We start from the raw sequence: 13,214 nt of genomic DNA, 5'->3' as shown, positions 1-13,214 counted from the left end.
ATGCATGCAACTTTTACTATTATGTTTTGTTGTTCTTGGGATGGGTTGGTGTATTGATCAAAGCACTTTCCCCCACCCCACCACTGTGGGTTTGTTTCCCTACAGTGCCATCAATAAGTATCGTTGCCAATCCATACCCATCCTTGCAGATTTTACCCAGTACTCTGCTTTTCCTCCTGTCGGACCATTTCACATTAGTTAAAATACAAGTTTCTTGTTATAAATCCCTCCATTTATTTACCTTGGATGATCCTTATATGGGACAAGATCTGATCCAACCAGCTCACGGCATCAATTGAGAAAGAGAAACAGGCATTGATTAAAAATCAGTTCTATAGTATAATTTTTTTTAAACATCAACTCTTTGTTTCTTACTACTTGTCTAGTTGCTACTTTTATGTATTTTTGGATATCATTATAATGTGTTCAATTGCAAAAAAATAAGTTCTAATTGATTATTTGCAAAAATGATCATGTTTACAAGTTATCATGAAAGAAAAGCTTATTCATATGGCTGAACCAAACAGGTTTTCTAGCTAAAGAATCCTCAACTTGAATTTAATCTATCTAAATCTATTCAATTTTGGTCAATTTTCAAGGTCCACTAAATGTCAGGCATCAGTTGCTGTGGTTTTAAATAGGTTGCTGAACCCTGTTTTCACTGCTATCAAGCTAAAATATGGTAAAAATGAACTGTATTATATGGCAATTTTGCACAGTTACAATGCATAAGTATACGAGTGAAATTGCAGTAGTGTTTAAGAGGCTGAAATCGGTCTCTTACACTTGGAAGATTCTAGAAGTTTCTAGATGTTTCTGGTTATGTAAAATATGAACCGCACAGTTCTTCCTTGCATTCTGATGACTAAATATACCTTTTGAAATTGAATAGAAATGACATTTAGAAATTTGTTGTTACTGTTGAAAATGAGGAAACAAGTTGGATCCTAGGATGTAGGAATATTTTTCTTTCATGACATTTTAAAAGAAAATACAGTTTCCAATGAAAAAAACATTGAAACTTGAAATTTGTATCTAAGTTAACTGAACACAAAATAATCATATCCAGTCACCAATCTTTCATTTCTGTAACAGTGGGTGACCTTATATTTCACACCTACACAATACTAGTATGCACCATGTATATTTATGACACAATCTGAACCAACCAAGCCTAACGAGAATGTGTTGAAAATTGCATTCCAGGGTACTCAAGTTTAGCTTGGATTGGGCTGTACTGCTGAGAATTTGAAAATGGACTCATCCATATACCAATTTCCTAAATAATGTGGACCCATCACTATTCCAAAAGTCAAAGTCAAAAAAATTTTGGCCAAATTTAATGAAAATTGGGAAAGTTTTTACAACTATTCCTAAAAAATTTTGGGCTATTTTTGGTTTAAAAAATTGAACAATCCCATCCATATAATAATAAGGATTTCAATTGATTAAAGGCTTTTACTTTAATTATTATTCCTTCCCGATTTTCTCTTTCATTTCTTGTTGGGGGCACTCTACCCGCTGCTGGCTATATGTTACTTACTGAGAAGATCCCCTCACAAATATGTTTAGAAGGCATGTGTGGGTGTAGCAATTACATTGAAACAATGATGCTAACCAATTTTACATGAAATGAATTTTGCCATTTAATATCAAGCATCATCCAGTTCCTGATCACATTTTTGATGTAAGTTATAAGCAGCAATATTCTCCTTTAATTTCACCTCTCTGTTAATTCAGCTCTGGTAAAGTCTACATTTGTTTGTAAAATCTGTGATATTTCTTCAGTTAGTAAATCATGGAGAGCCTTGCTATCATGCTTGTAGATCCACTTATTGTCTATATGATCATACCGCTTTGGACCACTAGAAAATAAAGAGAAGAAAAGAAACATAAATATAACTGGCTATTAATTAATGAAACTCTTACTATATTATTTCAATTATGGGTGTAGGGTAATGCTGATCTAATGATAATTTGTAAATTTTAATTGTCACATTCCATAGGGGTACTTGACATTGAGAAGGGGGTAACACCCATCAAAAAGCACCCTAAACACATAAAAGTACAGAACAAGTAACCTCCCCCTACATGTATGGCAAGTATCATTTTTATATCTTAATTGGCATTATCATACTCCCTAAAAAACCTGCATTAATCAAGGATTTGAGACATAAAACCCCACATAAGTCACTGATTATACAACTGGAAAATACTTAAACTCACAAGCTCAGGTGGTTTACCTGATAACATTTTTCTCAAAGTACCCTTAAAATGTATGATTTATTGAGCATGGAATACCCTTTTTCTCAAATTTGCTTATTATAGGTGTGTACCTGTGGCCTGTTCATGATACGTATAGACTATGGAATGTACAGTGCTTTGATCTTGAAAATAATGTCACTTTTCACATGAATCTCTGTGATACCCACTGATCAGTGACAAGTGACCCCTAGGTTAATTCTCTCCATGCGGTGTCGACTGTAAATGACAAGTTTCACTTCTTTTTTTTTTAATTAAAAAAATTGTAAATTTTCATGACCATCTTTGGAATCAGTATAAAAAAATGCATTAAAGTACAAACAAGCCTGTAGTATAGATTCAATGGTTCTTAAGATTGCACATGATATTTTGAGAAAATCTCTCAAAACTTGTATACTTTTTATGTTGAAGCCAATAACTAGCACACAAAGCATTAATACTCCAATGCTTGTGAAACAAATATGAAGTTAACAGGTCACCAGTAACAAAAGTTTCATTCAGATGTTTGTTGTTTTGTATCTGATGATCCAGGGTAGCTTGTGGGATAGGCTTTTCAGGGTAGCATTTTAAAGGACATTTCAAGGGCAAGGACAATACCACCTCAACATATTCAAATTATAATTGTACTTTCATCTCCACTGGTAGCGTGACATTCATTGTGAAGAATATATGAAACACCACGGTTCATTAATTGTGCAACAAATAATAAACTTTATCCCATGTCAATTAAGGATCAGTGAACATGGCATTGAAAGAATTCCAGAAAAATATACACCATAAAAACACATGATTTTCCCCCTTGTTTCCAAAAATTGGCCAAATATTAACAGGATATTTTTTAATCCAAACAAATTACTGCTGTATTTTTAGAATCAGGAGTAGATACATGCTGGACTGCTGGTATGGTTTTACCATTGAACTCTAATTTATCTATAGCTCCATGGTTTTACACAAGTTACACAACATAACTTTTCTGTATTACCAAGTAATATAAATCAATTTAGTATAGAACTTTCTAAAGTTCTAGTACAAGACAAAATACTATAATACTCTCTTCATACACTCTTAGATACCAAGAACCAATCAGAGCAAATTTTAAAAATTGCGAACCATGCATTGATTGTGTATAATGCATGAGCACGCACTCTGCGTATTATGCGCAGTGCTTTCAGATGCATTCATTTTTCATGTGAGTTGATGTATTTATATTTGCTTGTATTTTCCAACATTTTTAGTGACAATTTTGTTATAAAAAAAATAATGGGATTTTTTTCTCGTTTATGAAACAGGTTTGCGGGGGAGTGCATTAGACGCATCAACATCTCAGCACAAGTGCATTATTTTGTACAATTTCTCGAGCAACAAGTGATACACATTTATTAACCTATAACTTAAACAAGTTGACATGGAATGACTCCCCTAATATTTTTGTTGTTTCCCCAAAGCCCTACCCCTAGCTAGAAGAAAGTGTTTGCAATGTGTTTATTGCGTAACTAGGAGGGGCAAGGGGGGCAACGTGTCTCGGGCTCTACCACTACGGAGGGTGCCAAATCGCCAAATCATAATGCCGATGCCATTCCCACACCCCCGTATCTTAGATATTCTCGGGTGGGGGTAGGGCGCCAATTTTGTTTCTTGACCCGGGCGCTACCAACCCTAGTTACGCCACTGTTTATAAATGATAACCAAGAACTTCTGAACATGTCTTTTCATCACAACAATTTTAGAAACAAAGTAAGGAAGCAAATAGGAAAAATAACAAAAATATTTGAAAATCTCCAAATATATGTGAGGGCGGGGACAATATACATGTTTTTTATTTTACTTGGCCTAATGTTTCTATATATTCACTTCACATACCAGAAGAGAACCCATATCAACAAGCAACTTAATTTCACCTGTATGTGAAATGAAATTGACAAAAAAATGATAAAGGTTATGAACTTATTTCTCAAAGAAAACCACAAAGAAAATCCACTACAAAAAAGATAGGTTGCTGCAAAGCTCTGCAAAATATAACTTATTTTATGGCATTTTGCCATTAACGTACCTGCTGGGTGAAGATAGCCATATCTGTTTATTTGGTGTCTGTTTGTTGATAACATAGGTACCATGTTCAGCACCAAACTTAACTGTCAGAACACCATCCTGAAAGTGGGATACAAAACAACATCAGAAAATGATACAACTAATTAAAGTGTTTTACAAGTGCATATGAAGAGTTTAGATGTCAATATGAAAAGTTTAGAATTCGATGCAAAAGCTGATAAACGCCACTTGCATCCTTCACCACCAACATATGCCCTGTAATGCTAGTTATAAATTTAAAAAAATCCACAGTAAATTTTGCTGGGTGTTGTGAAAAGAAAATAATCTTACCCCATATGTAACATCATAAGCTGCTGGGCAGTCGTGGGAATCCCCAAGTTCTTCAAAGAAATCACTTAGATGCTCCAGGGTTTCTTCTGCTAGTTTTTCATACACCAACTCACTAAGGTCACTACAAAGAGGATGAAAAAAGGATGAAACACAATGGGAATATTTACAATAGGTACGTTTGAAATCACTAATAAATCAATTACAAAAAGCAGGCCAGAAGTGAGGGTAGCTGAGAGAAGCAACTAACATTCTCTTGGCCTGTGATTAGGGGCCTGAGAGGCTCAACACAGAAGGCTAAATGTTAGTACATAATGGTCATTTCAAGCAATTTCAATCAAATAATATGTCATTATTTGCACTTTTGATACATGTATATGAGCAAACTGGCACACTTTGTTGCAAAGATATGAACTATATTCATTTTGCTATGTTTTCATTGTATTACTGCTCCTTATGTTTTCCCATATCTCGATTCATTATTGCCATCATTGATCTGATTGGGTCAGATCATGTCACATTTAAATCTCCATATTTTTATTTTATGACATTAATTAGTCCTACTCTTACCCATTCGAATTATATTTTCTTGGCTGACTGAAATCTGTAAAACTCCTGTTGTTGCCTATACAAGAAAGTAACCACCGTTCCTGAAATCAAAAATAACATCACAAAAGTACACATCATACTAATACATTTTATTGCCATTTTGTTTACAATTTTTCTTTAATAAAAATCTTTGACAGGCCCTAGCACTGGCCCTGTACATCAAGATTACATAAACATTTTGAAAACAAATGATAATGGCTGTTTTTCCCCCATTTTTTTTTTTTTTTAGTTTATGTCTTGAAATACATGTAATACGAAAACAAGAAACATATGGTCATGTTTTTTTATACTAAGCACCTAAAAAGGGTGGCTTTGTTGCATTCTTACTCATCAAGATGTGTTTACATGCATGTAGTTTGTTTATTTGATATTTATTATGAGCTTGTTTAGTACTATTTTTTCCTTAGACATGGCCTTTCAAAAACAAAAAATAATGATTTTCATTTGTACTAATTACTGTAACTCGTTAAGTCTAATTAGTTAGGGGTGGCTCATGTGGCGGAGGATCATGTGGCGGAGGATCACAATGCTGTATAATGGTGATTTAGTACACTATTGTCTCAATAAACATTATTGATGGATTTCTACTTGTTTCTGTACTTGATCTCAGCCAAGTGATATCATGTTTATCATTGCCTCCGTATTTGTTAATTAGACAATTACAAATTACTAATTACTTGTTGCTACATTAATAAAGTTCACTGACCTCCATGCATTTGAATAGGGATTTAATGTAGGGAACATTCAAAAGGGTGCTACGGACAAATGAAACATGATAAAAAAGCTCAAATTTCTTAAGCAGACCTTGGTTGTGATCCTCTTTACTTCAGTAAACTAAAAACTCGACAGTTTGCGACAAATCTGAAAGAGCGCCCTCACGCTCAATTTTGATCAAAAAAGTCCATTCTTACAAAAACGCTTTCAAAACTGGATTGTTGAGCTTATGTTACATCTAGTTACATAGCTCAATCATGAAAATTTGCATCTCCAGTGCCAGATAAGGGGGTTTTGAAGAGCTTTATATAAATATTGATGGATTTTTGACCACCCTGTATCTACATAAATGAAGTACTTGACCGTTAAAAGTTCCATATGGCTGGGTGGGCAATTAAGTTAGCTATATTAAACATGTGTCAAAACTTTACATTATCAATGTATGTCGAGGGGTGACACCCGTAAATGAATTAATATTTTCATCCTTATTTTGCTTGTTACACCCTGTATATTGTATGGGTAACCCTGTATAATGACTCCCATTTTATCGTTTCTGTAATCGTCCGATTATATGCTCTCAGAATATTGGGATCTAATGTTATTGTAAACTTTTGAAGTTATAGTACCAAACCTGTCAAAGCATGTGATTCACTTGAAAAATACATATGCAACGCAATTGGTACCCAATATTATAAAAAACATGACCATATACATTCATATAAAACCAGTATCCTTTCCATGCTATGAAATATTAAACAGATGAGCATAAAGTGTGAAAGAATTTGAGATAAGAGGAAAACTTCTGAGAAAATTTTGAAATTCAAATAAGTTGTTAAAATTGCACTTCAACTTAATTCTAAAATGTTCCAAATAGGCAACCTTTGCTCTAAAAGATACGGTTAACTCATCAAATAACCATCATCCAAATTTGAACATCAACAGAATATTAAAAACAAGCGCTGCAAAAAATGACAATGCTGATCTACCGAAAAATGATAGCTTCATACTCTAGCCTCGAATGGGTAATTATTGTTTGCAAATTTGAGGCTAGAGTTCTTTTATTTCTTGAGTACCATACTGTAACTCTAGCCAGGGCAGGTAAGGCCCAATACATACGTGCGTGAAAATGCTCACTTCCCACTCACTATTCAAAACGTGACACATACACCAAACACAGCCCCCGAAATAGTCTACATTTTAGACAACCGCAATTCTAAAACAATTAGTGATACTTCAAAATACGATCCCCAAGCATTTGGTTACCATTTGTACGAATTTGTAGAAATCTCCATGTCGGAAAATTCATGTACAAACATAGAAATTGGTGCATTGGTTCAGTCCCGCTAATGAATACTGCTTATGCATTGTGTACACAATAATGTTGGAATGATAGTAGGATAGGAGACTTAGGCTAAAACTGAACTCTGAGCTCTGAATTTATGTGGACTCATTTTGTACTTGTTTACCACACAGTATGTCTGTGTGGAACCAGACATAAACTCTAGCCTAAAACATGTCGAATGCGTAAAGTAACTATCCTCTTGTGAGAAATAGCCCACCATTGTGTCCTTTATCGTATACCGATACTGTACATGTAGACTGTGTCTATTGTGCAATGCTGGGAATTCATTGCATAAATTTCCAAATTAACAAGTGCCACCATACGAATTCAATAGCACCACGAGCGAAACACCCATGCAGAATTCCATGTAGTAATATAAAGTATACACATACCGTACCTAAGAAGTTTTAGTCAAGAAGTCATACATGTACCGTAACCACTCGGGTATAAGCCCAACCCCCCCTAGATTGCAGATTTCACTTCAAAAATGGGGGTGGGCTTATAACCGGGGAAGGGCTAGTGCTTGAATTTAAAAACAAGAACCCTCACCCCCATTTGTATATGCCCAATGTATCAGTAATTTCTATCATCTATGTCAATTTCTTAAAATTATAAGTGTGGAATGTTAATTATCAACTGATATTTTTTTTATATTTGTTCTGAAATATGAGAGCAAAGCATTGATTTGATTAAGAACTTTGCCCAAATTTAATACTGGGCTTATACCTGAGTGCACCCTTGTTCCCAGAATGTTTTGAAAAATGGGGGGTGGGCTTACAGCCGAAGGTGGGCTTATACCCGGGTGGTTACGGTATATACTGCTTTGAACAGTTTTCCAAATTTTGATAATTTTCATTGAAAAATCTGATTTAACAAGTTAATAGCACCAGCGGTAATGATTTATAAAATAATCTTGTGCTAGAAACGTTACAGCGAGTTGCTAACTACGGCACCCTGGTATATAAAAGACCATCTGTGAAAGAATTGTAATTTTGCTAGTGCCGTTCTTCTCAAAATATCTCATTTGCAAGCAGGTTGTGATTAGGCAAATTATGGAATCAGTTGTTTAAAATGTAGGAAAAGATACATGGGACTTATTATATGACTTAAATGATGACCAGTTGTAAGTTTGCTGATTTTTTAGAGATCCTCGGGCCGCAAGCGGCCCCTCGGGCATAAACAACCATTGGTCATGAAAATATATGAATGAACCCCTAATTTATACTCAATTGCTTATTGCAGAAAACTGAATCACACGCATGATCAGTGTACATGCTATTACTAAAAATCGCCGTCGTATTTGCATGCATATGATTCGCTGTTTTTCAAAAGGGACACGTAGCCTGACGTAGGCCTATATTTGACACCCTCTGTCAGTCAACATTCATTATAAACACAGCTTTACATATGAATGACTAATTTACATAAGGCACAAAAGGCCCTGTTCACGTTACATGTACCGTTACTCACCCAAACATGGCAGAGTAGGGCCCAGATGTCCTATCTTCACAACGTTAATTTTCTCAATAAGGAACGAGATACGAAAAGCGAACGTCTAGTCTAAGTATAGTAAATACCAGAGAACTTCAGCGATGGCTCTTTCTAACATCGCGTCGACCGTAAACACGGAAGTGAGGTTCTGATTGGCTAATTATAATTAGCTACGATTGATCGGAACCTGATCGATGTCTGATTGGCCGATTTCCTGCCGTGGCAACAGAGTCGGTGACTCTTTTGCATGGCGCGCGCGTATACATTTATATGCAACATCTTGCCACCGCTGAAGTTCTCTGGTATTTACTAGATAGTAAGTTGGACGTGGACAACTATCGTCCCTGTGAAATTCCCAGGACCCAGTCCTAGATGCCTATTGTCGGTATAACTGTAGTTCCAGTAACTGTAACTCGTCATACCTAGGTCCGTAGATGTCATTATGATTATGTTTTATGATAAAGACTGAAGTCTTGCTGGCAGGAGGTATGACTGGCGTATGGGAAATGTGAAAATATAAAATCTAACAATAATACATACCTGCATTGGTTTTTGTACACCCGTATATGCCGTATTAAGACAGCGAAATTGCAGTCGCAAACATGATATTAATCCTGCTGATGAAGAGCGATCAGAATTTCCAATGTTTTTAAGTTGGATAAGCTTCCCGGTTTTAGACCATGTCTCCGTTCGAATACAAGCAGTGCTTGCACGCCTCATACATAAGCATACGACGGAGAAACTTGAGTGTAACTTCTGCGAAGCAAACATTGTTGAATTATTGCAAAATCAGGATTTTAGTGCCGTATTAGATGGTCAGTGAAAATCTCTCATGGGCGCTGACATCTTGGTTTCGCAACGCTTTCTGGGTAAAAAATAGTTGTTTCCACTCATCAGAGGAGCACCAGTCGGTCCAGCGATGTGACTATCTTCAGTAGATAGCAATGTTCTTTATTCACCTTTTTACGACCTTTGCATGTTTTATTCACCTTTACATCCCTATTCTTGTTTTATTCACCTTTACATATAAATATATTACTATATAAATCCGAAATTTATTTATTTTATTATTTATACATCCCTGTTCTTCAGTGTTTTATTCACCTTTTTTTACAATATTGGCCTTCACTTTTCCCGTTTCTTGTTTTAGTACTTTTATTCACATTTATTTTGCATTCCTTTTCTTGTTTTATTCACTTTTCGACACCTTTACATCCCTCTTCTTGGTTTATTCACCTTTACGTCCCTTCTTGTTTTCATTCACCTTTACGTTCCTTTTCTTGTTTTACAGGGATGTAAAGGTGAATAAAACAAACAAGAAAACCCAATAACATGATTTTTGAAGAACATCCCTTTAAGATATCAATTGATTTTTTTTAAATTCGCGATATAATGCAGATTTTATGGTAAATTACTAAAAGTACCGGTACGGATTAGTGTAGTGCATAATAGTAATACTTCTATATGAGTAGTATACATAGCATGCAATTCAAACAGTGCGACACCAGGTTTGTTTGTTGTTGTTGTTGTTGTTGTTGTTTTGGGGTTTTTAATTCTTTTTTGGGTTTTTTTTTCGGGGCGGGGATTTTGAACGATTATAAAGCAAACACAAGGTAACAATTACTGTGTGGCCTTTGTTCACGAAATGAGACAATACTGTGCATATTGTTAACCACATTCTTGAAAATGAGAAACATAATGGCTGTGGGCCGTAACATGGTTTTGAAATAATTTCTTCATATTTTTGGTGTTATCTGTCGTTTACATATCCTTCCTAAAACACCAAAGTGCGAATATTTCCAAACACCTAAATTAGCTAAAAATTTAGGACATGTTACAAAACTATATTTTCTAGAATTTCAGAAGAGTACTTTAAATATTGGCCGGTTATTTTTCACACAGTGACGTTAACTAGGCAATGTACTATTACCTATAACATACACTAAAACACCAAAGTGCGAATATTTCCAAACATCTAAATTAGCTAAAAATTTAGGACATGTTACAAAACTATATTTTCTAGAATTTTAGAAGAGTACTATTAATATTGGCTGTATTTTTCACACAGCGACGTTAACTAGGCAATTACCCATACTTCTATACATACACTATTTTGTAGAGGTTACGCGTCAATGGTAAGAGCACTGTGTATTGTGTATAGGAAAACGGACAGTAACTGCAGTATGCAAAACTTGGCCACACTGACTTGAGAACACATGTCTCCTCGACACGTGAGTTCGGGGTCTCCAAATTTTAGCCTGGTCCCCGGGCCCCATAAGGTAAATCCTGCCCTGGTTAAAAGGGCCCATATATACGGCTCCTTGTCCATGAGCATATGGGCCCCTGATGCTCTTGCTATGCCTCTGGAGGGAAGGATATTCGCATGCTATAGTTTACCAAACATCTTATTGACAGAAAATGTCATTTAAGGGTACACGATGTATTGTTATTCGAAGGTCGATTTTTATTATCTAAACCAATATATTATTGACAAATAACACTTTGATGTTTTGCAAAAGTTCATTCTTCAAATCATATACTTGCTTGATTTATTGTTGTTAATGAGTTATGTACGTTTTACAAAAAGTGTTGTTGTTATGTTTCAGCATACTTTACAACAGTAGCGTAGCCAGCGGGGGGGGGGGGGGGGGGGGGGGGGGGGCAGAGTGCCCCCCCTGACAAAAAAATGAAAGAAAAAGTGCCCCTCTGACAAAAAAAAATGAAAGAGAAAATCAGGAGGGCAAAGGAAAAGAAAAAGGGCAAGGAGCCCTTTTTCTAGCAAAATTCAGGGCCAAAATAGTGTAAAACAATAAAGCCCTTTTTTAGCCGGATAATGGGTGAAAATCATCCCAATAACGCCCTTTTCGGGAAGCTCAAAGACATACAGTCTCTATGTATTGTATGATGCAACTGCAATTTTTTTAGTCTGTGCCCCAAACATTTTATTTGCCCCCCCCCTGACCAAGAAAGCTGGCTACGCCCCTGCTTTACAACATAACTCAAGAACCACATGACCTATAAAAGTTTATATGTGATATTTGAATTCTTCTACACACTCGCTATGAAATGATCAATGCAATTTTTGCCAAAGCTCACTGCCATTTGCAAGGCCTAGCATCACATTTTTGATTAAAATTCAATACATCTCTCCCTCCCCTCCCCTCGCACACACAAAACAGTACAAAATAAATATGAACATTTCATCACAAGTAATCGAGAAATAACGTAACACGAGCATTATGTGAACATGTACTTCTTTTTCTTTGATTCCATTTTAATTTAATATATTACTATTTCACTCGAAGCAACACTCAAGTGACGATGAATACTTGTCAATTATTATGAAGACCAAAATGCCCAATTTAGTTAGCCATGCGAAAAATAATGTCATGCCGCAGGGTTCGAAAATAAATGAAGAGTTTTGAAGGTTACATGGGTACAACTCATGAAGACACTTCATGCTGATAATTGACATAAACATGATAAATGTGTACTTTTCTACCAAATTAGTTATTGTCATTATTAAATTTAGACAAAATCGTTGATGAAGACGAGATACTTTGAAGCCTTTTTAATTTCATTTCCTGGAGGGTTTGATCAGTATAAATGCAAATTGACTCTCAATGTCATTCCTCCAAGTAAGTTTGCTTTTTATTTAGCGAAGTCAACAGCGTACAAATGTATATGAACTTATAATCTAACAGAACATAATCTGATATATTCGAAAGCCAAGGCCCGCTGGGCCAAGGCCGTTAATCAAACATTGTGTTTTATTTGCTCGTCGTGCCTTAGCTTCGGATAAGCACGTTATTTTCAATGATGAACCAGGTCCTGGAAAAACAACTTTGCTATACAGACATTGCATGCATGTCGGTATCAAAATGACAAAAATGGTTGAAATATTTTCTTATAGTGATGAAGATGGTACTGTATGGTAGCCTATACTGATGATGATGATGATATGATGATGATGATGAAGATGATGATGATGATGATGATGATGATGATGCCGACTAAGATGATGATGATGACAACGACGATGATGATGATAGCGACGGCGATGATGATGATGATGATGATGATGATGATGATGATGATGATGATGATGATGATGATGATGATAATGATAATGATGATGATGATTTAGGGGTCATCATGATGATGACGACGATGATAATGATCATGATGACAACGACGACGATGACGACAATGGCTGTACTTTTTTTATTATGTTGTTGATGGTGATGATGATGATGAAGATGTGTATGATGATCATCATCATCATCACGGCACAGCTCAAATTAATGACCAAAACTAAACCATAAAAAAAAAACCAGAAATCAAAATCAAATGAGATCAACAAACGGAAGAATCAACAACAAAAAAGTGATAAAGTTTGTAGCAAAGAGAAAGCCGCACT

At 35.5% G+C, this 13,214-nt stretch overlaps 1 protein-coding gene across 1 annotated transcript; it reads right to left on the bottom strand.

Moving 5' to 3' along the window:
• Nucleotides 1–299: 299 nt before the first annotated feature.
• LOC140152955 (frataxin, mitochondrial-like) lies at nucleotides 300–9,655 on the bottom strand. Its single transcript, XM_072175506.1, has 5 exons — nucleotides 9,335–9,655; nucleotides 5,209–5,288; nucleotides 4,642–4,762; nucleotides 4,313–4,410; nucleotides 300–1,865 (listed from the first exon to the last, which is right to left on the bottom strand). The coding sequence occupies exons 1-5, from the start codon at nucleotides 9,563–9,565 to the stop codon at nucleotides 1,721–1,723; spliced, it is 675 nt and encodes a 224-aa protein (XP_072031607.1). The 5' UTR covers nucleotides 9,566–9,655; the 3' UTR covers nucleotides 300–1,720.
• Between the last annotated feature and the right edge of the window lie 3,559 nt (nucleotides 9,656–13,214).

The sequence above is a fragment of the Amphiura filiformis genome, chromosome 5 (assembly GCF_039555335.1).
Source record: "Amphiura filiformis chromosome 5, Afil_fr2py, whole genome shotgun sequence".
Classification (NCBI taxonomy): Eukaryota; Metazoa; Echinodermata; class Ophiuroidea; order Amphilepidida; family Amphiuridae; genus Amphiura; species Amphiura filiformis.
The sequence above is the reverse complement of the archived record's forward strand: the minus strand, read 5'-3'. Positions and strand labels throughout refer to the sequence as shown.